Source organism: Phyllobates terribilis, unplaced genomic scaffold, assembly GCF_046119375.1.
Source record: "Phyllobates terribilis strain yellow unplaced genomic scaffold, ASM4611937v1 Scaffold_3__8_contigs__length_932513732, whole genome shotgun sequence".
Lineage (NCBI taxonomy): Eukaryota > Metazoa > Chordata > Amphibia > Anura > Dendrobatidae > Phyllobates > Phyllobates terribilis.
This window is the reverse complement of record NW_027362763.1, coordinates 200,511,572-200,537,684: the sequence shown is the minus strand read 5'-3', so window position 1 is coordinate 200,537,684 and position 26,113 is coordinate 200,511,572. Positions and strand designations below refer to the sequence as shown.

At 44.8% G+C, this 26,113-nt stretch overlaps 2 protein-coding genes across 4 annotated transcripts in view; one reads left to right on the top strand and one right to left on the bottom strand.

Annotated features, from left to right (window-relative positions):
- LOC141259044 (claudin-10-like) overlaps positions 1-13,490 on the top strand; it is a 110,665-nt gene extending 97,175 nt beyond the window's left edge. For all 3 annotated transcript variants that reach the window (XM_073674467.1, XM_073674465.1, XM_073674466.1), the window contains 3 exons: positions 7,312-7,393; positions 9,823-9,936; positions 12,754-13,490. In XM_073674467.1, coding sequence (XP_073530568.1) covers positions 7,312-7,393; positions 9,823-9,936; positions 12,754-12,850 — 293 coding nt within the window. In that variant the 3' untranslated portion in view covers positions 12,851-13,490. The remainder of the gene's footprint in view (positions 1-7,311; positions 7,394-9,822; positions 9,937-12,753) is intronic.
- An 849-nt stretch (positions 13,491-14,339) lies between these two features.
- DUSP28 (dual specificity phosphatase 28) lies at positions 14,340-18,643 on the bottom strand. The gene is made up of 2 exons (XM_073674468.1): positions 18,172-18,643; positions 14,340-17,048 (listed from the first exon to the last, which is right to left on the bottom strand). Exons 1-2 carry the CDS (start codon positions 18,514-18,516, stop codon positions 16,956-16,958), a joined length of 438 nt encoding a protein of 145 aa, XP_073530569.1. The 5' UTR covers positions 18,517-18,643; the 3' UTR covers positions 14,340-16,955.
- Positions 18,644-26,113: the final 7,470 nt, after the last annotated feature.

Genomic DNA, 26,113 nt, shown 5'->3' with positions numbered 1-26,113 from the left:
ACTTTCAAGATGCTTTATTCTAAAAGTAGAGAGCAGAGAATTTATGTCTGCGGTAGTCTGTCTATCATGCCATGGCCGGCTCCTCGGACTGCTCTTGGTTTATGAATACTTTAGGATTTATGTTTGTTTGAGCCCTGCGACAATGCCATAAATTACAGATTATACACAAATAGGACTTTGCAGGAAAAAGTAGACATTGCTGACTTTGTGAATGATTTAAGTCCTGGATACAGCCTGTGCCAGGTGAACAGAGCTGAAAAATGCTTGATAAATATTAAATAGAATAAGGGAAAAAAGCATTTTGGATATATGTATTTGTTAGCACAAACAATGTCAGCTCAGAATTGCATTCCAGTGAATGGGACTGAGCTGAAATACTAGATATTGATCATGCACAATCATAGCACTGATTCTGTAAAATCAAAAGTTAGATTTTTTTTCAAATGCAAGTGACGCGCCCCCTGGGACATATTCCTTTTTGAGGGGAATACCCGGCACCGGATCAGATGGGGGGGTTGTAGTCTCCGAGCGGCTGTGACCCGGCCCGTGCCCAGGGCGTCAAACTCAGTGTTATGTGGCAGTCCTACAGATGTTATTAAGAGTTCTTTTGTGTCGACTACGCCACCCGTTGTGATGCGGTCACTGTGGCCGCCGCTGCAGCAGGATCCGCTGAGGCTGATGGTGTAGGTGCAGCTTGTGATGGTATAACCCCCAACGGGTGGGGTATAGCCTCAGGGGGGACAGGTGCAGAGGATGGGGGTTGTGGTGGTGCAGTGCAGACGGCAGTGAAGACAGAGTCGGGTTGTGCAGTTAAGGGTGTTTACTTACTGCAGATGTTGTACTGGTCACTCCAGCTTCGAGTGACCACCCGAGCCGTGCTGCATCCACCAGGTCCTGGATCCAGCCAACCCCCAAACAAGTCCGGAGCGTGGCCCTGAGCTCTCCTTCTGTCCCGTTCTCTGGCCGTCCCCACCAGTGATCCACCTAGGTCCAGCTCCCTCGGGCCTTCTGTTGGGACACCCTTGGCCTTGGGTTCCCTGACCCTTCATGTGGTGTGCCTTCGGGGTGGATGTGGTGGGTGACCGTGGCAAACGCTGCCCACGGTCTCCGGTCTCTGGCTGGGGAATGTTTTTACCCCCACCAGCTTGGGTTCCGGTACCCTGTGCCGACTCTTCACCCGGGGATTTAAGTTGGGATCTTGGAGTCCTTTTCTGCTGTTTCCCTCTCTGGGTCTCTCTCTTCTCCTCTCTCACTCTGGGTCTTTCTTCTCCTCTGCTCCTGACTTTCTCTCTGCATCTGACCCTGTTCTTAGTTGGTGCCCACCTTATATACACCCTCTATGTGTGAGCTCAGGTGACCAGCACCCAATGAGCTCCTAACTTTACCCAGGCTGCTCCCCCTATCTGCCCCTACACTACTTGGGATGTACCACCCCCCTCCCACTCCAGCCAGGAACAGACTCGGTCGTACCTGCACATTTCTAAGTGGGAGTACCGTCGGTCTGCTCCTCGGAAATGGGATGTGTGTAGTGCATGCAGCCTACCGAGCTCAGTTCCACACTCCATCCTTACCCGGGAGTGGAATATCACACCTCTGGGTTGAGGTGCAATACCCCTGTAGCAGCCGAATCCTCAGGGTGCTACATTCCCCCCTGGTAAATCACAGCACGTCCTCGGGCTGTAAGACAAAACACCAAAACATACAAAATTTTTCATAAACATATAAAACATATAAAAACATTATATATATATAAAACATTCTCGTCGCCTCTGGCTCCTCCTCCGGTCACTGTGCAACGTGTGTCCGGGAAAAGTGCGACAGTCTCTTAGAAAAACTGGTTTTCTATAAAACCGGTAGGGGCGCTTTAGGACGCGCAACTATATACAAGGGTAGTGGCCGCTCTCAGTCCTCGGCCAGGTAAAGGGAAGGGAATGGCTGCTCACAGTCCTCAGCCTGTGGGATTAAGGGTACACGGGTAAACAGTCCACTCATGCTGGTCCCAACGGGGACTATATATATGTAGCAACAGTTTCTTTGGTACCCGGTCGGGTAACTATTTACATCTACTGCTCTGCCGCACTCAACGGCGTCTTCCTCCTGCTCTTTGCTTGTAGCTGGTTGTAACTTCAGACCCGTCCGGGTCCTCTTGCTCCTCCTCCTCGCACCGCAACTCCTCCTCCGTCAGGCGATGCACATGGAGGGCGTAAGGTCCTTTGGCACACTTGTGCCGGGTAAAGGTGACCTCGTCCCCGATATAAAGGTCACGACCTCTGTGCCCCTCCGGCAGATGGGACTCCACATCTCTGCGCGTGACAAAGACGTCGCCGGGGGTGTTGTTGTCTCTGATGAAGCCCCACCCATGCTGCAGGTTAAACTTTACTACAGTCCCGGTGGTACGGGGACTGTGCGCTGCACGGGGGTCCCTCCTGGTTCGGCTCTTCTGCTCGGCGCTCCGTACTTGGGCCTGTTGCTCCCGGACCCGCATCTCTCTCCGCTCCCTCGCAAACTCTTCGAGCTGCTGTCGGCAACACTCAGCACGCTCCGCTGCAGCTGCCCTGGTTTCCTGAGTGAACCCCATTAGGTCTTCTCCGGTGGGGTCCCACTCAAATTGGGCTTCTTCCAGAGGAGGCGAGACCCGTGCCACGGGCTTCGGAGCCGGAATCAGGGGCTCACACAAGGGCCCTAGTCTCTGCTGCCGTTCCAGCTCATGGAATTCTTCGGGCCAGATGAAGGGCTGTCCGTCCGGCCATGTGAGCTGGCTGAACAAGTCCTCCCCCAGGTGTGGCACCCTTGGTTTTACGGGCGCGGGCGCGGTGGTGGTGGCGCCCGGATTGCCCAGGCCTTGCGGCCAGGCCTGGGGCACCTGGAAGGTGAAGGGCACCGTTAATACGGCGGCACCCTGGGCTACCTGGCCTTGCGACCAGGCCGGAGGCTCCGCGGAGGTAGGGGGCGCTGTTGGTGATGCGGCGCCCGGGGGTACTAGGCCTTGCGACCAGGCTGGTGGTATTTCCTGCTTTGTCACGCTCCGGGTCGAGGCGCGTGACGTCACAGGGGTCGCTGCGGCGGCTTCCGGTCGGGGCCTAGTCCATAGCGGTGACATGGCGGCTACGGGCACAGCAGGGGGACTTTCGGGCTCTGCGACGGGGAGCTGGGGCAGGTGGGCGGTTTCCCGGCTTGGGGTATAGGCGTCCCCTTTACCTGCCTCCTTGCGTCCGGCTCCCTTCTCGGCGCCGTCTCCGGCCTTTGGTCCTCCCGCGCCATCCTCAGAGGCGGTCTGTTTCCTCTTCCAGGGTAGCGTGCTCCGTTGACTGGTCTCAGCTTGCTGGGCCATCTCCCGGCTCCATTCCGCCAATATCTCGCGCTGTACCCGGGCCATCCTCCGTGCGAGGCCCTCCAGGGCAGTCTGTGCACACTCCCGGTCTTGGGGGAGCTGTGCAAGGACCTCCACTAGGCCTAGTGGGGTCGTGGTGTCTAGCAGGCTCCTGACCAACGGGTCGGTGCTGCTCTGCTCTTCTTCCAGCAGGCTCCTGGCCAGCGGGCCGGTGCTGCTCTGCTCTCTCGCCATCTCCGGGTGAGATTCTCTGCTACTCTTCTCCAGGCTTCTTGCCTCCGGGTGCGCTCGCTCCAGACTGCTCCAGGCGGCACCCATCTTCGTTCTTTTCTTTCGTCTCCTCCCACTTCGAGGGCGGTCCCGGGGCAACTCGGTGACTGTCAGCTCCAGGGGTAGTTCTTTCACGCTGACAGACACCTCCAGCATCACAGTCTCTGTTGGTGGGGGCGGTTTCCACTTTTGGCGCCATTTTCAGTCCTGGCCCACGATGGGAGGTGACCTCTTGCCACCCTCTGGCACGCCCATAATGGCGTCCGCTCTTCCAAGGCGGGAAACCTTTGGAAATGGCGGGAATCGTCTCCCAGTGGCGGGAAACTCTGCAGATGGCGGGAAAAAGCTGTTAATGGCGGACAACCGGCGGGAATCGACCTGTGATGGAGTCCGATGGCGGGGACCCTCCGGAACCGGCGGGAGACTTCTTTCTGAGGTAAACTTGCACTTTTCTTCAGGCACGCAGTACCCGGGTGTTGCGGGCACGTAATCCTGCCGACTACGCCAAAGTTGACGCGCCCCCTGGGACATATTCCTTTTTGAGGGGAATACCCGGCACCGGATCAGATGGGGGGGTTGTAGTCTCCGAGCGGCTGTGACCCGGCCCGTGCCCAGGGCGTCAAACTCAGTGTTATGTGGCAGTCCTACAGATGTTATTAAGAGTTCTTTTGTGTCGACTACGCCACCCGTTGTGATGCGGTCACTGTGGCCGCCGCTGCAGCAGGGTCCGCTGAGGCTGATGGTGTAGGTGCAGCTTGTGATGGTATAACCCCCAACGGGTGGGGTATAGCCTCAGGGGGGACAGGTGCAGAGGATGGGGGTTGTGGTGGTGCAGTGCAGACGGCAGTGAAGACAGAGTCGGGTTGTGCAGTTAAGGGTGTTTACTTACTGCAGATGTTGTACTGGTCACTCCAGCTTCGAGTGACCACCCGAGCCGTGCTGCATCCACCAGGTCCTGGATCCAGCCAACCCCCAAACAAGTCCGGAGCGTGGCCCTGAGCTCTCCTTCTGTCCCGTTCTCTGGCCGTCCCCACCAGTGATCCACCTAGGTCCAGCTCCCTCGGGCCTTCTGTTGGGACACCCTTGGCCTTGGGTTCCCTGACCCTTCATGTGGTGTGCCTTCGGGGTGGATGTGGTGGGTGACCGTGGCAAACGCTGCCCACGGTCTCCGGTCTCTGGCTGGGGAGTGTTTTTACCCCCACCAGCTTGGGTTCCGGTACCCTGTGCCGACTCTTCACCCGGGGATTTAAGTTGGGATCTTGGAGTCCTTTTCTGCTGTTTCCCTCTCTGGGTCTCTCTCTTCTCCTCTCTCACTCTGGGTCTTTCTTCTCCTCTGCTCCTGACTTTCTCTCTGCATCTGACCCTGTTCTTAGTTGGTGCCCACCTTATATACACCCTCTATGTGTGAGCTCAGGTGACCAGCACCCAATGAGCTCCTAACTTTACCCAGGCTGCTCCCCCTATCTGCCCCTACACTACTTGGGATGTACCACCCCCCTCCCACTCCAGCCAGGAACAGACTCGGTCGTACCTGCACATTTCTAAGTGGGAGTACCGTCGGTCTGCTCCTCGGAAATGGGATGTGTGTAGTGCATGCAGCCTACCGAGCTCAGTTCCACACTCCATCCTTACCCGGGAGTGGAATATCACACCTCTGGGTTGAGGTGCAATACCCCTGTAGCAGCCGAATCCTCAGGGTGCTACACAAGCACCTCTTTATATGTTTTGGCTATAAAATGCATGATGCAGGAAACGCTATAATGTAGGAAACACTGTTTCCTTGAAGAGTTTTATTGAAGAGTTTTTAGCTTCCTGAAATGGTTTTAATTCATTTTTGAAGCATTTTGGAACAGGTTTTTTTCCTGAACATTTTTTTGTAGCCTCTTGATTCGACAGTGCCTAATTTGGTCCAATTCCAAAAAAAGCCCCTTCACAGAAGTAACAAGCTCTTTTTTTTCCCCCGTCAGACGCTTTTAAAAAACTGAAGAGGAAAAAAAATATTCAAAAGTCTGAATATATAAAGAGCGAAATGATTTTACAACAGAAATAAATAGGAAGAGTCGAAGAGTTTTACAAGCTTTTTTGAGTGATTTTCAGATGTTTTTTTTAAGCAGACCCTCTCCAATAAACTTCCTAAAAATTCTGTGTTCACATACCCTAATATTCTGAATTAATAAAGCACCTGGTTTGCCAACACTTTCTTCATCCTTGTATGCTCATCTGAGCAGGTTTATTTGCTAGGTTTGTACTGTACCTGTACAATACAGCGCTGAACGCAGATCTGTCAACAGATTTCACAATGCACGCTGTATAGATTATTAGATAGCTCTCATAGGCTGGTATACTTACTTTGAAAATCCATGTCAGAATGGTGGTATAACCCATTATGAAAGTTTCAAATCAACTTCCACCCACCTAACCTGATTGACAGCTGCTCAGTGTTCCTCCTCCCTGCTGCTGCTGAGATCTGCTCAGTATAAGTTGGGTGGGAGGAGACTGAATACATTTGGGCTCATCAGCTCTCACTTTTTAGCTGGACTCAATAAATGCTCATTTTAATATTAGGATTATATAGCCATTCTGACTTGGATTTTCTAAGTAATTACACCAGCCTCATCAGGCCTTAGAGATTTATTTAGTTATATAGCCAGTTTGTATTGTGAATTCTTGGGACAAATCTGTAATTATTCCCTGCTTGTTGTTTTCTGTGATTTCTATTAGAGGAAGTGTAATCTTCATACCAGAATGATCAAAGTTATCTGATGTAGTAAAAATGTTCTCTCTTTAGAAAGGTTAGTGCCCTCGGCTCAACTTTCTGGGTTAGGATTTGAAAATGTTTTCTGAATATTTGAGCTATACTTTTTGGAGATCATATTCCAAAATCTTAAAGGGGTTGTTCACTACTAGGACAACCCCTTCTCACTCTGAATGTTTTGCCCAAGTTATCATTCTGTCAGATTCCCTTTCATAATCCAAAGTCACAGTTTATAATTTAATATGATTTATAATAATAAAACACTATGACGTGGCCAATCATTTAAATCCCACCTGCTTGTTTTCCCTCTATCTCCACCTCCTCTCTCCTTTGATTGACAGCTCTGGCTTCATAGAGAAGGGAGGGGATAGATGGAAAATAAACAAGTGGGAAGGTATATTAAAATGTTTGGCCCAGCCATGATGCACTGAGCATCTGCACTTGGTTTGAACAGTCATTCTGTGCAGACAGATTCCCTTTAATTAGCATCCATACATTAAAGGGAAATCCGTCAGCAGCTTTTTGCCATATAATCTGAGGACAGCATAATCTTGGGGCTGAGACACAGATTTCAGAGATGTATCACTTTTTAGGCTGTGTGCTGTTGTTTCTATATAAAGAAGGTTTTATCACCAGGAGATTATCATTGCCCTGACCATAGTGCATGAGAGCACTGATCCGACCACGCCCGGGTAGGGTTAGCTTTCTGCACTCAACTACATGCTAAATCTAAAGACTATGATTGTGTCACAACTGCAGCACCAAGTAATATAAGTAACATATCACTGGAATCAGGGTCTCTTTTCCTACATCCTGCTCTCAAATGATGTAGCAAAAACCTGCTACCAGATTCCCTTTAAAATATACATAGAAACAAAGTGATATAAAGATATTGACTGAATATGCACACAATGCCATAATGTAACACTGTGTAACCTATTACCATTCTATACAGGACTCTGTTGCCTGGTGCCGGTATCCTGGTATGCAGCCAGTATCACTCAGCAGTTTTTTAATCCTCTCTATGGTGGAATAAAGTGAGTGTTTTTTTTATATAATAATATTATTAAATCTACAATATAATGTTGTATTATAATTCAAACACATATTGATCCATAAGCCAGTGTAGGATATAAAAATAGCATAGAAGAGAGTTACTTCCATCCATAGAACATGGGGTATAGTCTTCTAGTCTTCATGTTGGAAAAGTTGTTTGCAAGTACAGAAAACATGGGTTTATGGAGTATTGGACAGATAGATGATAGATACAGTTGTAATCAAGATTATTCAAGCCCCATTGCAAATTATCGTAGTTTTAAAAGCAAAAAAGTTACTTTTCTGCTGTTTACAATAAGCCAATGAAACAAGGACAAAGTAAATAGCTCAACACAACTAATATAACAAGTGGTTTCTCCAAGTTCTTTCCAAAATGCTGCTATTACTGAGCACTGCAGTCCCAAAATGAGTCAATCCCTTCATGACAAGCATCTCTACTACTAAGTAGAGCTCCTTCGGCAGACATCAGGGTGTGTTCCTCATGATGGTTAGTCCGTTTCTCATGGGTAATGACCTCCAGTAGAGTAATATTGTTGGGCTTGCATGCTGCAGCTGTCTTCTTCAAAGCCAACCAAAGATTTGCTATGGAGTTAAAGTATGGGTAGTCCAAGTAGTGTAGCCAGTGTTTCTATAACTTTTAACTTTAGAAATATACTTCTGATTGAACCTCTAAGGACATTCAATGCCTTTGCTATCTATTCGTATCTTTTTCCTTGTTTGTGCAAGGTCATAATCTCTTGACTTTTCGGACTACTCTCGACAATCCAAAAATACTAATGAAGTGAAGGCAGCGGCATACATAGAAATCACGAGACCCCATAGCAAAAGTTCTAATTGGGTCATCCCCCCCCCAAAAAAAAAAAAATTTGCAACGTATGCAGGGTCATAACTTCCAACTTTTATAAACAAAGAGAGGGACATGTCTTGTGGCACGTACACAGTTATTATGCCCCTATTAAAGCCCCTACACACCAAAGTGTTCTCACCCACAATACCCTTTTTATGGCCATTATAGAGTATGATGCTCCCAAAACCCCCCCCCCCTCCACACACACACACACACATAGTATGATATCCCCACAGTGAATATCCACACAATTTCACTCCACAGTCCCAACACATGTACTATATGACGCCCCCACAGTGCCCCAATATTTCCACAGCATAATGGCCATAAAGTTCCTCCCCCACAGTATGATGTCCCCATAGTTCCCCCAAACACAGTATAATGGCCCCTACACAGAATGATGGCTCCTCAGTATGATGCCACAGTCCCCACTCACTATGACAGGTCCTCACTCAGTATGATGGATCCACAGCACTCCACTCAGTATGATGACCCCCACAGCCCCTCACTCAGTAAAATCAATCCCACATCCCCTCTCTCAGTATGATGGCCCATATAGCCCCTCATTTAATATGATGCCACAACAGCCTCTCACTCAGTATGACGGCCCCTTCAGCCTCTTACTCAATATCATGCCCACACAGCTCCTCATTTAGTACAATGCCTCCCCACATGCATTTGGTTCCCTGATCCGCTAGGATGCGGATACTGAAATTGTAAAGATGGGTGGTGTGTTTGGGGTGGGGGCTCAATGCCATGGGCCCCATAGTAGCTGTGTGGTCTGCCACTATGGACAGTAAGCCCCTGACCGGAGGCAATTACCAATGAGGAATGTGCTAAGATTTCTGAGGAACGCTGCTAGTAGCTGTCATATGAATCACCTTTGCAGCAGGTCACAACAGCCAGAAGGCACTTTGATAAATACTAAAAATGCTTGTCATGAAAGGGTTGATAAGTTTGAGGCTGCAGTAGTCATAGTGTCAGGAATGGACAGTGCTGGTGAAGTAGAGCTGCTCAGTGGCTGCAGTGGAGCAGCAGTACAGGGTACAGAGAAACTCTGAGTAACTTGCACCTGATCGCTGAAGACCCTACTACAGTCTGGCGAATGATGCCATGTGGGACTGCACAGTTACACATACTGTAGCTAACGCTGACCATGCTACAGACCATTGCCATGAAGGGGTTGAATAATTCTGAGACTGGATTAGTCATTAAAAGTGGCATTTTGTGTTGAATTTGGAGAAACCACTTGTTATATTAGTTGTTTTTGATAGATAGATAGATAGATAGATAGATAGATAGATAGATAGATAGATAGATAGAAGATAAGAAAATGGAACAGCACCAGACATGAAAGATGGGTGCACGGCCTCCCAGACAATGATTCCATTGTCCAATATTATATATTCAATCAGTAAAAAAGGCAGCACTCCAAAAATTGTGAAAAAACAGGGACTTTATTAGTCCACATCTGATGGACTAAGAAAGTCTGATTGAATAGATAGATACTGTAGTTTATTAATAATCTGCAGATGCAATATTAATATAATATTTCCCTATCAGGTATGAGCTTGGCTCTGCACTATATATTGGATGGGCTGGATCGGTCCTGGCTATTCTCGGTGGTTCTCTTCTGTGTTGTTCTTTCAAGAAAAAGAATAAAACTGCGAAAAAAGGGTAGGTACAATAATCACCAAGTTCAGCACAATAACAGTACTAAATACATTTAGAGTGAATGCACTGTACATGTTGAGGTCATATCATGGCAAAGAACCACAATATATAAGTATCATGTGTATACGCCTCTCTCTTTTTTCAAAACTGAACAGATTTAATTTTTTTATCATCTTATTATAAGGGCGCAATCAGACGGCAGTATAAATTGGACCACAATGAACAGACTGGCCGGTGGCTCTCCTGACCTGGGCACGACAGCTTCATATATTTATATGGTCAGGAGAGCCACGACCAGTTCAAGCAATCTTGTTCCGATTCATACAATACATTTCAACCCCATCTAGCTTTCAAATATCCATTTAAGCATGTGGAGCTCAAAAACTGGATCCCATCTTCTAGATGTGGCCTTACTAGAGATGTGTACAGGGGCAATATCACACAGGATGGCGAATTTTTATCTCACTTTTTAAGCTCCCTAAAATATATATGTCGCATTCATGTCAAGGTCACCAAGTGTATTGATGTCTGTGACAGGATAGAGAAGTAATAGGAATAAAGCCCTCTTGTAGATATAGCTCCATCAACAGCACATCTGCCTCACCCACAAATCGCCATGATAGTTGGCAGTATCTGATAGTAGCTGATGGTATACAGGCAATAGGACAGTCCCACTCCAGAAGGGCTGCACCCAGCCTTAGTGTGAGGATATATATTCACCTACTGTATCATTACACCCTTTTGTACAGCAGAAATTATGCGAATGATGTATGAAACTGTCTAAAGAAAAAAAAATGGCTACCAAGGACATACTCAGTGCTAGCCATTCTGTTTACCTGATTCCAGGAGTTGCCCTGGCCTTTACCCTTTAACCCCTTTACGGAGATCTGGACTTACACAAAGTCCTTTGGGTTGGGGCCACAGAGCAGGCTCCTGGCCGGTGTTGCAAGCTGGTAGGAGTGGTAATAATCTGGAGGGCAGACAAGTCTGTGTGTATGATACGTGTGGCATACTTGTGGCAACCGTGTACCGTGTGCCACATCAGTATCACACGTATCGGCGCCTGTGAATCAGCGGTACAGTTAGTGCTGTTCCCAAGCGCCGCATGCTGAACGCTCCTCTCATCCTTGTCCCCTGCCTTTGCAATCAGCACCAGCAGGGGACAATGTTGAGAGCAGTATTCTGCTCCCGCTTTCTCCTAGTGTAAAAATAAGAATAAAATAAAAAAATCCTTATGCTCACCTGTCCGACGATGAAATAAGTGTCCCACATTGTAATCCATCTGACCGCGCACGCTGAGGATCAGGGTAGAATGACGCGCTTCAGCGAGCGGGCCCCTGACCTGCGCTGAGCTCACTGAGGGGTGTCCTTTCACTCACTGAGCTCAGTGGAGTTCAGGGGTCCACTCGCTGGAGCGAGTCATTCACCTATGCTCCTCAGCGTGTGCGGTCGCCTCAAGCCACCGCAGACGCTGATGAAGACTTGTCGGTCAGATGGATTACAGCGTAGGACAGTATGTCGGACAGGTGAGTATTATGGTTGTTTTTTATTTTATTTTTTTCAGGGGACAATGGCTTCAGGTGATTAGGTGTAAAGGTGAGTATAATGTTTTTTATTTTATTCTTATTTTACACTTCCTGGAGACATTGGGAGCAGAATACAACTGTCAACATTGTCCCTTGCTCACGCTGATCTCAGCGCCGACAGGGGACAATGATGACAAATGCCTGCAGGACCCGGTGCTTGGAAGCAGCGCTAACTGTACCGCTGATTCCCAGGTGCTGGTATGTGTCATACTGATTACACACGGATGTCATCCGTGTGCGGGATGTTTTGTGGCCCGCGCTGCTGGTAAAAAACGGACATGTCAGCGTGTTTTGCCCACAGACACACTGTCTGTGAAAACAAACAAACGAACATGTGCACAGACCCATGGGTCTACGTGTGTCAGTGTCTCCAGTACGGGTGGAGACGGTCACCACACGTACTCGAAACACGGACATGTGAAAGACCCCATACATTGCCTTATACACAATGTAACTTCATCCACCATGACATATGAAAGCAGCACATACTGTATCTCCCCTGTTTCCACTCCCATGCTTCAACCACACAGTAAGATCTCCCACCTCAGAGGCAGAAGTATTACAAAGCTGTCAAGAAGACAATGAGACAGTAGAGAGCCGACTTTACTCCAGTCTCCAGGGCCTGAGCATAATCATTTACAGTATATGTTTATTCCTTGGAGGAATGCTACTAGGGTTTATACATTTAGTATTCAATGTAAAGGAGATATAAACCGCTCACCTGTCCATAGGAGTAAAAAGGATCCAAATTCCAGGATAATAGCAGTCCAAAACAAGCTTGATCCAGCACTTCGATAAAATTGAAACTTTTATTGAAATCCAGTTAAAAACATATTCAAAACTTCTTAATCATAACCTACGTTATGGTTATGATTAAGAAATCTTGAACTTTGAAACGTGCCAACCTATTATTCTACAAATGGGTTTTCCTCTGATATGACTGTACAATTGCCAATATGGTTTTACCTGGATTCAGTAAAAATACCAGGTATACTTATAGCTGAGCATGGAATGTTTGTCTTTTTTTTTAATATATGACAAAAAATAATCTGTAAGCCTCCATACCATGTCAGACACATATGGAGGCATCCAGCACTTGAACGGGAACCCGACTTTGTACAGAGCAGCTCTAATATGACAGTGTGCATTCCTCCACTGAGAATCTTCATTAACACCCATATGTCTCTACACCCTGATCACACATGTAATCTAAGCATTTTTCTCTTTCTTGCAGAGGCAATATATACAACTACAACAAGCCACCTGACAATGAGTTCATGCAGTTCAAAGAGATGAGAGAAAGTACTTCAACTTCTAAAGCTTATGTCTAGCCCTTGATCAGTAGTCGCCTGCAGGAGCCGCATTTAGGCTGTGTGCCCACGTAGCATTTTTCAAGCGTATATGCTGCGGAATTTCCGCAGCGTAAACGCTTGAAAAACGCATGTATATCCGCACCCCATGGTCCCCAATGGGATTCCGCAAGTTCTATGCACATGCTGCGGATTTTTCCGCAGCGTTTATGCCGCGTTCAAAAATCCGCAGCATGTCATTTAATTTTGCGTTTCCGCAAGCGGAATTGCCTTTGTCCAATGCATAAAAAACGCAAGGCAATTCCGCATGTGGAAAACGCGTGATAAACGCGCGAAAAATGCGCGATAAACGCGTGCGGAATTCCGCATGCGTTTTTCCGGGAGAGGACTTGCATTTATGCAGCAGAAATTTTCTGCTTCATAAATGCAACGTGGGCACATAGCCTTAACCATTTTATACTGAATCTTTTTCTTTTTAATATGAAGATCTATGTGTTGTTTTTTTAAGTGCACACCATTGTTACTGGTACATTACATGGGAAAGACAGGAATAAGGGCACGTGTTCAAGATAATTCCGCAAATCTTAGCATTATGTTTTATACCTGGTGAATGTTTCTGTATTTGTATGACATTGGAGACCAGTAAACGTTTTAATGCAGATCAGTGATATTTGTTTCATTATTTCTATCAATTGACTTTATCTTCGATTTCCTTGAATAAAAGCTGAGTTTAAAGTAAAGATCATCCCGAAGAAGTAAAAAATGGCATACATATTCCTTACTTTTTTATGTTATTCTACTTGTGTGACCAACAGTTTTATGTTTGTTTTTCTCATCCAAAAAATCATACTTGCCAGTTGCCACCTCTCCCAGACCGTCTTGGAGACTCACCGAAAAAAGGATGGCATCCCTGAAAGTGTCAGCAAATCTACTGGGTACCAATAAAGCCTCCTTAAACCTTTCCAAAACAAGGGCTTTTGGAGGTCTATTATGTATTGCACTATTATTACTGTATTGTATTATTAAAACCAGGGAAAATCTAAAATCATGATGAAAAAATGGGAAAAGAGACACTGGGTCTACGCGTTTCGACCAATGTCAGGACTAAGAGTGGTGAGCTTGAAACGTGTAGACCTGGTGTCTCTCTTTTCCCCTTTTGATTTTAGATTTTTCCTGGTTTTAATAAAATTAATAAACGTGATGCTTTAATTTCACCCACCATTTTTTTTTTGCGGATGCTGGAACCACATTCATTTTTCTGCTATGCGTGAAGGATCATGGGATGAATGTGAAGGGGGAAATAAACACCAGGCCTTCTATCCACTGGGGCAAAACCCTCCTGTACACAGTTTAAGCGGTTCGAGTAGTCGTCAAGTGACGGCACCAATAAAACCATTTTCTTTTTAACGGCTTTTGGCTCGATCTCGAGCCATGGTGACATGATGGATGAACGATCTGTAGGAAGATCGATGTTGTGCAAGTCTAGATAGGTCCACCAGGGTCTTCTCCGCCGTTATCTTGATAGTATCAAGCCATCGGGTTTCTGGTCTTTCTCTTTGCCTTTTTCCTTTTATTCTTCCGACCATGATGTCCTTCTCCAGTGATTGCTCTCTTCGTATGATGTATCCACAGTAGGCAAGTCTAGGTGATCGTAGCTTCAAGTGACATGTCTGGCTTGATTTGTTCCAAAACTGATTTATTTGTTCTTCTTGCCATCTCTGGTATTGATAACTTCCTTCTCCAGCACCACATTTCAAATTCATTGATTCTTTTTTTGTCTTAAAAGTCCTTAATTTGTAATTCATTAAAACACAGGGTCCCACATTGTGAGCAGAAAATCTGATGTGTTTCTGGCGCACAAAATGCCCTAAGTCATGGTACGATGCATATTTTGCTATTCATCACCAGCAGGATCTGGCACTCACTGCGATATGATTCCAAGACTTTTTGATTTTATACACACGTGTTAAGCTAATTTTTAATTACTTGTGTGCCACAGCAAAACCACCATCAATACACAATCAATACACCTTTACTACACCAATATATCACCAGGCTTAGTACAGCGATCAATTACAATGTAGGATCAGTCTCATATACAACTGTATCGCACGATCCTACAACTAACAGTATGTCCTTAACAATGGTAAGGAGATACTGGAAGTTGTTACCGGCCATCATCAGACTGCGGACTACTAGAGAACCACAGTACTGATGAGATGTAGTCATGGTCGCAAATAAACATTTCCATCCAGGTACCTTATAGGTAAAATCTTCTGTGATTTGGGTTCTCTTTCTTTTCCATCTTGTCCAGAAGCCATGATAACTTTTCACGTCCACAGATAGCCTCTGTAGACTTTTTCTTTTCTGGTCCTCTGCAGCACATCCTGGCATTGTGCCCTTAAATATAATAGTGACATTATAATAGCCCTGAATAAAAATATCTGCTCAACACTGTGTCCCTGAATAATTGCCCCTCACTATGCTCCCTGCACACAATATTACTCCAATCCCTCTTATGGTACATGGTATCCACACTGTCCTGTCCTTTGCATACTGAGTCCCCTCTTCACACTGTTCCTTCACAGTGTCCTCCCTATTCTGCCCAGTCTCTATACTGTGTCCCCTCTTCACACTCCCCCTCTGTGTACTGTCCCCTCTATGCTGTGCCTTCACACTGTCCCCTCATGTTGCCCCCTCTCTATACTGCCCCCACACTTTGCTCCCTCCAAACTGTCCCCTCACACATATTTTCCCCCATATTGTGCCCTCACATTCCCTGCCATAATCCCTTACTGTCCCCTCACACTATCCCCCTCATACTGCCCCCTACTGCCCTCTCACTTTTCTTTCCCATACTGTTCCCTCACACTTTTCACCCCCACTGTCACCTAACATTTTTCTCCTTTCTTAGTGTCTCCTCACACTATCCTCCTATACTGTCCCCTCACACTATTCCCCCTCCAATATTGTCCCCTTGCACTATTCCACTCCCATAGTGTCCCCTCGCACTATTCCCCCACCCTATACTGTTCCCTCTGACTCTTCTCCACCCCATACTGTCACTTCACACTTTTCTCCCAGAATACTGTCCTTTCACACTTTCCTCCATACTGTCACCACAAACTTTCTCCCCATACTGTCTGATCACACATCCAACTGCTCATATACTGTCCCCTCACACTCCCCCCCATTAAATGTCCCCTTACATTCCTCCCCCTCCAATAACACTCCTGTTTCTTTGGCTTCATTGGAGCACTTTATTGCTTTCCACTTCCTCTGTGGCGCAGGAGTGAAGTCGGCAGCATGATCAGGTGACCTGATCCCTCATCATTCTGCTATTAGAGTGCTGATGTGCAGATGTTGCCGCCTGGGAGACAACTCAAACACCTGCATTAGGTTACCCAATGGCACCCCAAACTAGTTGTGCCCAGGGCAAATGCCCCACCTGCCTGCCCCTAGTTACGCCCTTGGTTCATAGAGCCTGATATTGACAAACAATAAGAGTCTCTGTGATATGGAACCCTCCATGATATGGAAGGCGATTGCACATCATTATAGTACAGCTAGTTTACTGAGATATTCTCCCCAAAAGCAAAAGAGTAAACAACAAAATTATAAAACAAGAACAAATTACAAATATTAATTCTGTCCATGCTAGAAGCCACAGAATGACTAGCACATTATTCTCCTTCCATTTATAAAATCTCATTTTATGTAAAACAACCTTAGTCCAATATATCAAACACAATACAATCAAATACTGAAGGATAGTATTTGATTGTATTTTCACAATATAAGAATACTCCAGAACTGATCATGCCAAGTAGCCCGCTTTGCACAATTTATGTGAAAAGGCACAAATTGAAGCTTCTGGGCTCCAATAAAAACCTCTACCAAAATACCCCCATCTAAGATAAACCATTTACTGATATTTTACAGGAGTCTTTGGGATCCATCGTAAAACTTTTTGAAGGACACTACTCGTATCAGGTAAAGTTTCCATGATAGTCTTTGAAGTATTTTTTTTCCCAGCTAGAGCTGTGGCTCTCTACCTCTTCTTACAATAGTATTTTTGGTTGTTCAAACCCTCTAATGTCGTTCATGCTATAAAACAATTGTGGACTCAATGGCTTTGTTGTAAAGATTTTTCATATGATTCCAACTGCGACCAGAACCCTTCATTTGGTTCTATGGATGGTCGTACTGCCTTAACCATCTGCAAAAGAAGAAAAATGAATAGTAAATTTACTGTACATGAGATTTCTAAAGTGGTTGTCCGGTCTTCTGATAAGTCACTCTATGTGCAAACTTTTGAATCCTGACAGTGTGCAGGATTTGCATACTTCCGACTAGATGTGCCTGGCTTCTCTCAATACAAGTAAATTGAGAGAAGCCAAGCAAGTCTAATCGGCATGTGACCCCATGTATGCAAATCGCATACTTGTGGTCAAGTGACGTCTGCTCTTGTCGGCAATACCCGTGAATCCTGACAGCATGCACACCTCACACTGTCAGGATTCAGAAGTCGGCAGTTCTATATAGAGGGGATGATCTGCTATACTAGATCCAGCCCATGGAAAAGTATGTCACTATTTTTAGTATACAGTATATATGTAAATACATATATGGTGTTATGTGGAGTAAAACATTTGTCATTATTTCATTATTTAAAAGGGTTGTCCACTACTTATACAGATACTGATATACTATCCTTAGGATTGATCATCAGATAGGGGTCCAACAATAGGCACCTCTAACAATCAGCTCTTTGCAGTTCTAGTGGCAGCTGGATATAAACAGTGTATGGAGCTGGAATAGTACACTGTCTAGTGGCCATTCTCAGGTACTCAGCCTAGCTCCTATTCACATGCATGTAAGCTCCAATCTGATTCTAATTGGATATAATTGGGCTTTTGCCATTCACAAGAGAAAAGAGAAGGATTTGAGAATTTGGCTGGCTTGGCTGTCACGATTAATACTAAACAGCATCAAGCAGCTTGCAGTCTATTGTAGTATATGCAAGCTGCAAAAGAAAAATGGAAAAAATGGACTTAAAAACAAATGTACAAATGTTTAATTCCACATAATAAATATAATCAGTGCACTGAAAACCCCCCACAAAGGTGTATATAGTTTTTCACATTATATGAGAGAATAACTATTTATGCATTCCTATTATTAAATGAAATAAGTTTCAAAAGGTGAAAGTCATTGAAAGTAAAACTAATCTTCGTGGAATAGACCAATTTGATGTCAGGAAAATGAGCAATAAAAGATCAGTAACAGCAATAAAATAGTGGACTCTCATCTCTTCACAGTTAATCATAAGATTGCCTTACCTGGAAGGCGTCCTTAAGTGACATATTCCTGTGTTTTATCAGGTAGGCTATACAGATTGTGGCAGAACGACTTCGCCCATGTTTGCAATAGACCAGGCACTTCCCACCATTTTTTATAGTACTGTCTATCTGCTCCACACACTGATCAAAATAATCGGCGATGTTCTGCAGTGGATGATCGAATACAGGGATACGCAGGGTGTGGATATCAAAGTCTGGAAACGGCTGTCTCTTGGAAATGTTGATACAGCAGGTCACTCCTTCTGAGATAAGAAGACTCTTTTTGCAGGCCGCTCTAGCATTGCTGATCATTAAGGCGTCTGTCACTTTAAAAAGCTCTGACATCTCTCAAGTTTTTTCTGGAGCAAGTCACAAGAAAATGTAAAAAGATCATGACGCCACAGTCAGGAAAACTAGAAATTCTTCTTGGTCCTGTGAATGCACCACTGACTCCGGCTATCTCCTGGCCGAGTATTCTGGGGATATTTTAAGATCCTGACTTCTGACAAGTGGCCTGAGCTATAGAGAAGGAGCTACTTTATGATAAAAATAGACAGCAGGACAGTGTGCACACAACGCATAATGCCACAGTGCCGACTCAAAGTATGTAAAAGAGTTTTCCACTTTTGAAAAAGTGTACCCCAACCGATTAAATAGTATTAAAAAATAAAGAGAGATAGTACCCACCCACCCTTGGTGCAGTGCAGGCTCTCCATCACTACTATGGTGTCTGTGTTTGGGCTGCAGCAGTGCATCCAAGTGCTGTCTATGTGCAGTCCATTGTGCAAATGGACCGAAAAAATCCTAAACCATACTTTAGCTTCATGTTGACTACTTACTTATGCTCCAAGAAAAAACTCACACATTGAGCTGGGGTTTGAGTTGGTATCAGGGCCGGCTCCAGGTTTTTGTTGGCCCTGGGCGAAAAAGTCTCAGTGGGCCCCTTTAACACATACCACAATTCATGATGCACAGATACCACAGAGAAATATATATATATAATACAAGTCCAAATATTTCACTTCTTACTTTACATGAGTGATATCTATTGTAAATTCTACAGTAGCTCAGAAACCGACGAATCCTCACAGCACACAGTGCAGACCGGACAATATAGTCCTCCATACAGTATTATGGGCACCACTAAGTCCTCCATACAATATTATGGGCCCCATATATTGCTCCATACAGAATAATGGACTCCATATAATGCTCCATACAGAATAATGGACCCCATCTAATATTCCATACAGGATACTGGCCCTCTTATAATGCTCCACACAGGATACTGGCCCCCATTTAACGTTCCATACAGGTTACTGGCCCCCATCTAATGCTCCATACAGAATACTGGTCCCCATATAACGCTCCATTTAGAATACTGTCCCCCATATAATGCTCCATACAGAATACTGGCCCTCTTATAATGCTCCATAGAGGATACTGGCCCCCATCTAACGCTCCATACAGGATACTGGCCCCCATCAAACGCTCCATACAGAATACTGCTCTCCATATAATGCTCCATACAGAATACTGGCCCCCATATAATGCTCCATACAGAATACTGGCCCCCATATAATGCTCCATACAGAATACTGGCCCCCATATAATGCTCCATACAGAATACTGGCCCCATATAATGCTCCGTACAGAATACTGGCCCCCATATAATGCTCTGTACAGAATACTGGCCCCCATATAATGCTCCATGCAGGCTGTGCCCCCATATAATGCCCCATGCAGGCTGTGCCCCCCTATAATGCCCCATTTCTCCTGGGCAGGAAAAAGAAATGTGGTCTTCCAGCGGATCTTCGATAAAATTAAGCTTTTATTAGGAACATATAAAAGCAGCCATGTCACAAGGACAATACACGGGATACAAAGTCACAAGACATGATAGTCCCAACGCGTGATTAAGGCTAGCCCATGATTAAGGCTAATACTTAGCTGAAACGCGTTGGGACTATCATGTCTTGTGACTTTGTATCCCGTGTATTGTCCTTGTGACATGGCTGCTTTTATATGTTCCTAATAAAAGCTTAATTTTATCGAAGATCCACTGGAAGACCACATTTCTTTTTCCTGTTCTAAAAGATTGCCTGGAACCAGGGCTATTCCGTTGTCGGATCAACTTACACAGAGCCTCCAGCTGCTAACGATCGGGTGAGCTGATTTTTTTTTTCTCCCCTTCTCCCTCTTCTTGTTTGTCAATTTCTCCTGGGCCCCCATATAATGCCCCCATGCAGGTGCACTATATAATGCCCCATGCAGGTGCTCCATGTAATGCCCCATGCAGGTGCCCCATATAATGCCCCATACCTCCATACATAAAAAAAATAAAAAAATAAAATACTCACCTCACCTCTCCTCACCTGCTGCTCTGGACTCCTCAGCCGCGTCGCCATCTTCCCACTCTGCGCTGTGACTGCTCAGCAGTGGAAAGACGTCATTGCGCCCTCTGACCTGAGACGTAAGTATTGTGCCGGGGCCATGAGTAAGCGGGAGGGGGGGGAGCGGGTGCAGGCGGTAGCACCGATCTCCTCCGCTCACGGGTCCCATAGCGCGCCGGGGTGCCCGACGGTGAGTAGGCCCCCCCACCTGCTCAGGGCCCCAGCACTTGCCTGGGTACGCCAAGTGCCGACGCCGGGCCTGTTTGGTATACATGCAGTATATAAACACATGTTCACATTGGCCATGAAACAGACAAAATCTACAAGAAACAAAATGAGTGTAAACCCTGCTGTAACTAAATAAGTAAATAGCAAAAGTGCATTTAAATTACATATGGTTCTTAGTAACACTGTTTTTGAACAAAAATAGCATAAAAGCCATCCCACCACGGCAAGGTGACCCTATTCGGGACGGTCTTACACTGTCTAATATTAAAAACATTACCATGTGTCAGACGTGACCGGTATGAATAACCTGGGAAGCCTTTTAAATGTAATATCCTGCTAAGAGAGGGGAGGCTACGCCCTCAGTTGCACAAAATGCAAAAAAATCCAAGAAAAAACAGACACATTGACCTGGGGTTTGAGTTGGCATACATGCAGTATGTACACATTGGCCATGAAACAATCATGTAGGTTTTGTTTCTTAGGCTATGTGCCCACGTTGCGGATCTGAAGCATATTTTTTACGCTTCTCCCTGGCGGGAAAATCGCATGCGGATATTACATGCGGTTTTCCCGCCAGGTAGAAGCGTTTGTGAGGCGTCTTTGCATGCATTTCTGCATGCGGGTTATCAAGCACTTCTCCAAGCATCACTTGGAAAAGTGCTTGACAACTTGTTCAGAATGGTAAAAAATAAAAAAATAAACTTTATACTCACCTTCTGATGCATTCTCTGCCCCGTCCGGAGGCTTGAGCGGCTCACGCTGTTGTGTGCAGGACCTGCGGTGACGTCATTGAGTCATGTGATGGGTCACATGACTCAATGACGTGGCAGGTCCTTCAGACAACAGCGCGACGGAGGGAAAACATCAGAAGATAAGTATAAACTTTATTTTATTCTTTTTTTTACAGGTTCTTTGGTACCCAGGTCTGGATGAGAGTCTCCTCTCCTCCAGACTTGGGTACCATCCGCACATTGATTCCGCAGCGCTTCCGCAAAATTAATGAACATGCTGCGGATTTTTGACCGCAACATATACGCTGCGGAAAAATCCGCAGCATGGGCATTGACATTGCGGAATGCCATTGGGGACCATGGGGTGCGGATATACATGCGTTTTTCAAGCGTTTACGCTGCGGAAATTCCGCAGCATATACGCTTGAAAAACGCTACGTGGGCACACAGCCTTATGCTCCAGTGCACTGGTGTCGCGCTCTCTCCTCTACAGGGATGGATCTTTATTCCTGGCTATGGCAACATTTTCTGTGCAGACCTTGCCTAAACCCCATGTGCATCTCTTCTGTGTTTTCGAATCATTCCTGGTTTTGGCCTACAAATACTGACTGAAATACCCAACTGTAAATGAGATCTACATGAGCACTATACGCAAATAATAATAAAAATATGACTGGCAACAATCCTGAAATATTTGGAAGATTCCCAAAAAGGGAGAGATTTCCCAGACTTGAGAAGGAGTTGACAAATCTCCTGGGCTCCACCAAAACACTCATGAAGCCACAGTTGCTAACAGTCGAAAATTTTCAATCCCAACAAAATCGGGAATGTCCTGCGATAAAAAGAGGGGGTTGTTTAAAGGGGTTGTCCACTACTAGGACATCCCCTTCTTGATCAAAATGTTTGGCCCCTGTTCAATTCATACGATATTTGCTTAGTTCTTCAGAAAAAGCATTGTATTTTTTATGCAAATGAGGACACGCTGCTGCACCCTTGGCATGGCGAAGGGCTCTATGCATTGTTCCACCCCTCAGTCACCATGCTGCGCACCTCCCATTATGTTGCTTGACCAGAGCGAGCACGGCCTGAATCCCACACATTGATACTGCAGGAGCCCAGCGAGTATAGGTAGTTTAAAATAAATTTTGCTGGTGACAAACTCACTTTAAGTGAACCCTATCCAAAGAGGACATTCCCACGGGGCACACATTAGGAGAGCTATGGCATGGGAAAAGTAACATGGTAGACTATGGGTGAAAAATTCAGTGATTCACATGTTGCATCCTATATTTTCTTAGAAGCACTTCGCTAAAGGTTGGCATGTATGCAACATAACCAGGCCACTGAGTCTGAATACAAAAGCAATTTAGAAGCCAATCACTATGACAACACTTCCTATTATCACTTTCGTTCAAACTGCTGAAAATCAATGTTTTGTTAAAATTTGTAATTGATAATTTTTATCAATTTATCGATTTTATGAAGAACTATCAAATTTTGGCCGCTGCAGTGGAAGTCTGAGGATTGTGACCATAATAAAATAGTCAATAAAACAGTCCGAGTTTCATCAGTTTTTTTTATTATAGTGTCATCAAACTTTGGTCAGTGTCAGTTTTCACCATCAAAGTTTAATCCGAGTTTCACCAGTTTTTCTTGGAAAAAATCTGGATCTGGATGAGCATTTATCAGCCTTGGTATAAGATAGTGACAGTCAGAGGAGGTACTAGAAACTGGGAGCGATACTGAGGTGTGATAGTTTGATGACCAAAGGTGCATAAGCTGGGAACCTTCTGGTACTAAGTATATTGACTTGGTGTGATTTCCATAAGCTTTGGTTGTCATTATAACGGTAATAGGGGCTCTGGAACTAACTACTGTGAAATATAAAGCGAAAAACAGTACATATACAGTATATCAGGATCACCAGAAATACAAAATATCTCACAATATAATTTTTATTGAAAGATGAAAAGGACAAATGGTTAAAAACAATTAAAAAAACAAAAAATGGTAGATACCATCATCTAGTTAATCCATGTGAGGACTAACAGGTCTCCCCTCCTATATGTCATTGATTAATTCCACAGAGAGTCAAAGGGTACATAACTACTGTATATAAGTACATAGGATCTCACTACTGTGGGGGATGGGATGAGGAAGGAGCTTGATGTCATTACTCAGAGGACTCTGGATATGGCTTGTGACCCTCTATCAAAACTGAATTGTGGCTCTCAAAGTAAAAAAGGTTGGGGACCACTTCCTTAGATTATCATAGGTACAAGTGTTAGCCATGAAAATAAGGATAGAATTTGTACGAGAAAAACAAATGTCTGAATGAGCCCCGAGGCTGTTTTTAATTAGTACTGGATCCTGCTTGCCCTTTAAATTAGTAGGCTTTTAGCCCGAAAGAGGCATGTGTGAGAAATATTAGGTTTTGGGTGTCATCAAAGAATGGTACACCTTGTCATGGCTTGTGGGCTCTCATGAAATGGCCAGTTTAAACTCTAAGCACCATTCAATTTATAAGTATATTTAATATAACAGTAATGCAGTTCAAATTTCATATATTCAATGTTTGCATACATCTTAGCGCTGCTGTATTCTAGTCTGTATATTATGCAGACACAGCAGCTTGCAGTTGTTCACTCTGGCTTTATAGTGTTAGGAGGTGCTGCTCAGTTTTCTATACAGTATATATACAGTACAGACCAAAAGTTTGGACACACCTTCTCATTTAAAGATTTTTCTGTATTTTCATGACTATGAAAATTGTACATTCACACTGAAGGCATCAAAACTATGAATTAACACATGTGGAATTATATACTTAACAAAAAAGTGTGAAACAACTGAAAATATGTCTTATATTCTAGGTTCTTCAAAGTAGCCACCTTTTGCTTTGATGACTGCTTTGCACACTCTTGGCATTCTCTTGATGAGCTTCAAGAGGTAGTCACCGGAAATGGTCTTCCAACAATCTTGAAGGAGTTCCCAGAGATGCATAGCACTTGTTGGCCCTTTTGCCTTCACTCTGCGGTCCAGCTCACCCCAAACCATCTTGATTGGGTTCAGGTCTGGTGACTGTGGAGGCCAGGTCATCTGGAGTAGCACCCCATCACTCTCCTTCTTGGTCAAATAGCCCTTACACAGCCTGGAGGTGTGTTTGGGGTCATTGTCCTATTGAAAAATACAAACCGGATGGAATAGCATGCCGCTGCAAGATGCTGTGGTAGCCATGCTGGTTCAGTATGCCTTCAATTTTGAATAAATCCCCAACAGTGTCACCAGCAAAGCACCCTCACACCATCACACCTCCTCCTTCATGCTTCACGGTGGGAACCAGGCATGTAGAGTCCATCCGTTCACCTTTTCTACGTCGCACAAAGACACGGTGGTTGGAACCAAAGATCTCAAATTTGGACTCATCAGACCAAAGCACAGATTTCCACTGGTCTAATGTCCATTCCTTGTGTTCTTTTGCCCAAACAAGTCTTTTCTGCTTGTTGCCTGCTCTTAGCAGTGGTTTCCTAACAGCTATTTTACCATGAAGGCCTGCTGCACAAAGTCTCCTCTTAACAGTTGTTGAAGAGATGTGTCTGCTGCTAGAACTCTGTGTGGCATTGACCTGGTCTCTAATCTGAGCTGCTGTTAACCTGCGATTTCTGAGGCTGGTGACTCGGATAAACTTTACCTCAGAAGCAGAGGTGACTCTTGGTCTTCCTTTCCTGGGGCAGTCCTCATCTGAGCCAGTTTCTTTGTAGCGCTTGATGGTTTTTGCAACTGCACTTGGGGACACTTTCAAAGTTTTCCCAATTTTTCGGACTGACTGACCTTCATTTCTTAAAGTAATGATGGCCACTCGTTTTTCTTTACTTAGCTGCTTTTTTCTTGCCATAATACAAATTCTAACAGTCTATTCAGTAGGACTATCAGCTGTGTATCCACCTGACTTCTGCACAACATCACTGATGGTCCCAACTCCATTTATAAGGCAAGAAATCCCACTTATTAAACCTGACAGGGCACACCTGTGAAGTGAAAACCATTTCCGGTGACTACCTCTTGAAGCTCATCAAGAGAATGCCAAGAGTGTGCAAAGCAGTCATCAAAGCAAATGGTGGCTACTTTGAAGAATCTAGAATATAAGACATATTTTCTGTTGTTTCATACTTTTTTGTTAAGTATATAATTCCACATGTGTTAATTCATAGTTTTGATGCCTTCAGTGTGAATGTACAATTTTCAAAGTCATGAAAATACAGAAAAATCTTTAAATGAGAAGGTGTGTCCAAACTTTTGGTCTGTACTGTATATATATATGAAGAGGTCTGTAATTTTTATCATAGGTTCACTTCAACTGTGAGAGACAGAATCTAAAAATAAAAACCAGGAAATCACATTGTATGATTTTTAAATAATTAAATTGCATTGTATTGAATGAAATAAATATTTGATAACCTGCCTGTGATGCTAGTCACTACTCATGGGCAGACCGGGAGGCAGAGAAGTCAGACGTTCCGGGGTCAGTACCAAGAAAGCACGTAGTAAACTAAGGGAAAAGACAAAGGCATAAGCCAGGTCACAGTCCAG

Bases quoted from the DNA above. Each gene is read 5' to 3' on its own strand.
- DUSP28 (XM_073674468.1), bottom strand. From the start codon at position 18,516: ATGTCAGAGCTTTTTAAAGTGACAGACGCCTTAATGATCAGCAATGCT. The intron at 17,049-18,171 runs GTAAGGCAATCT...CTTCTTTTGCAG, and splicing joins CACTTAAGGACGCCTTCCAG to ATGGTTAAGGCAGTACGACC.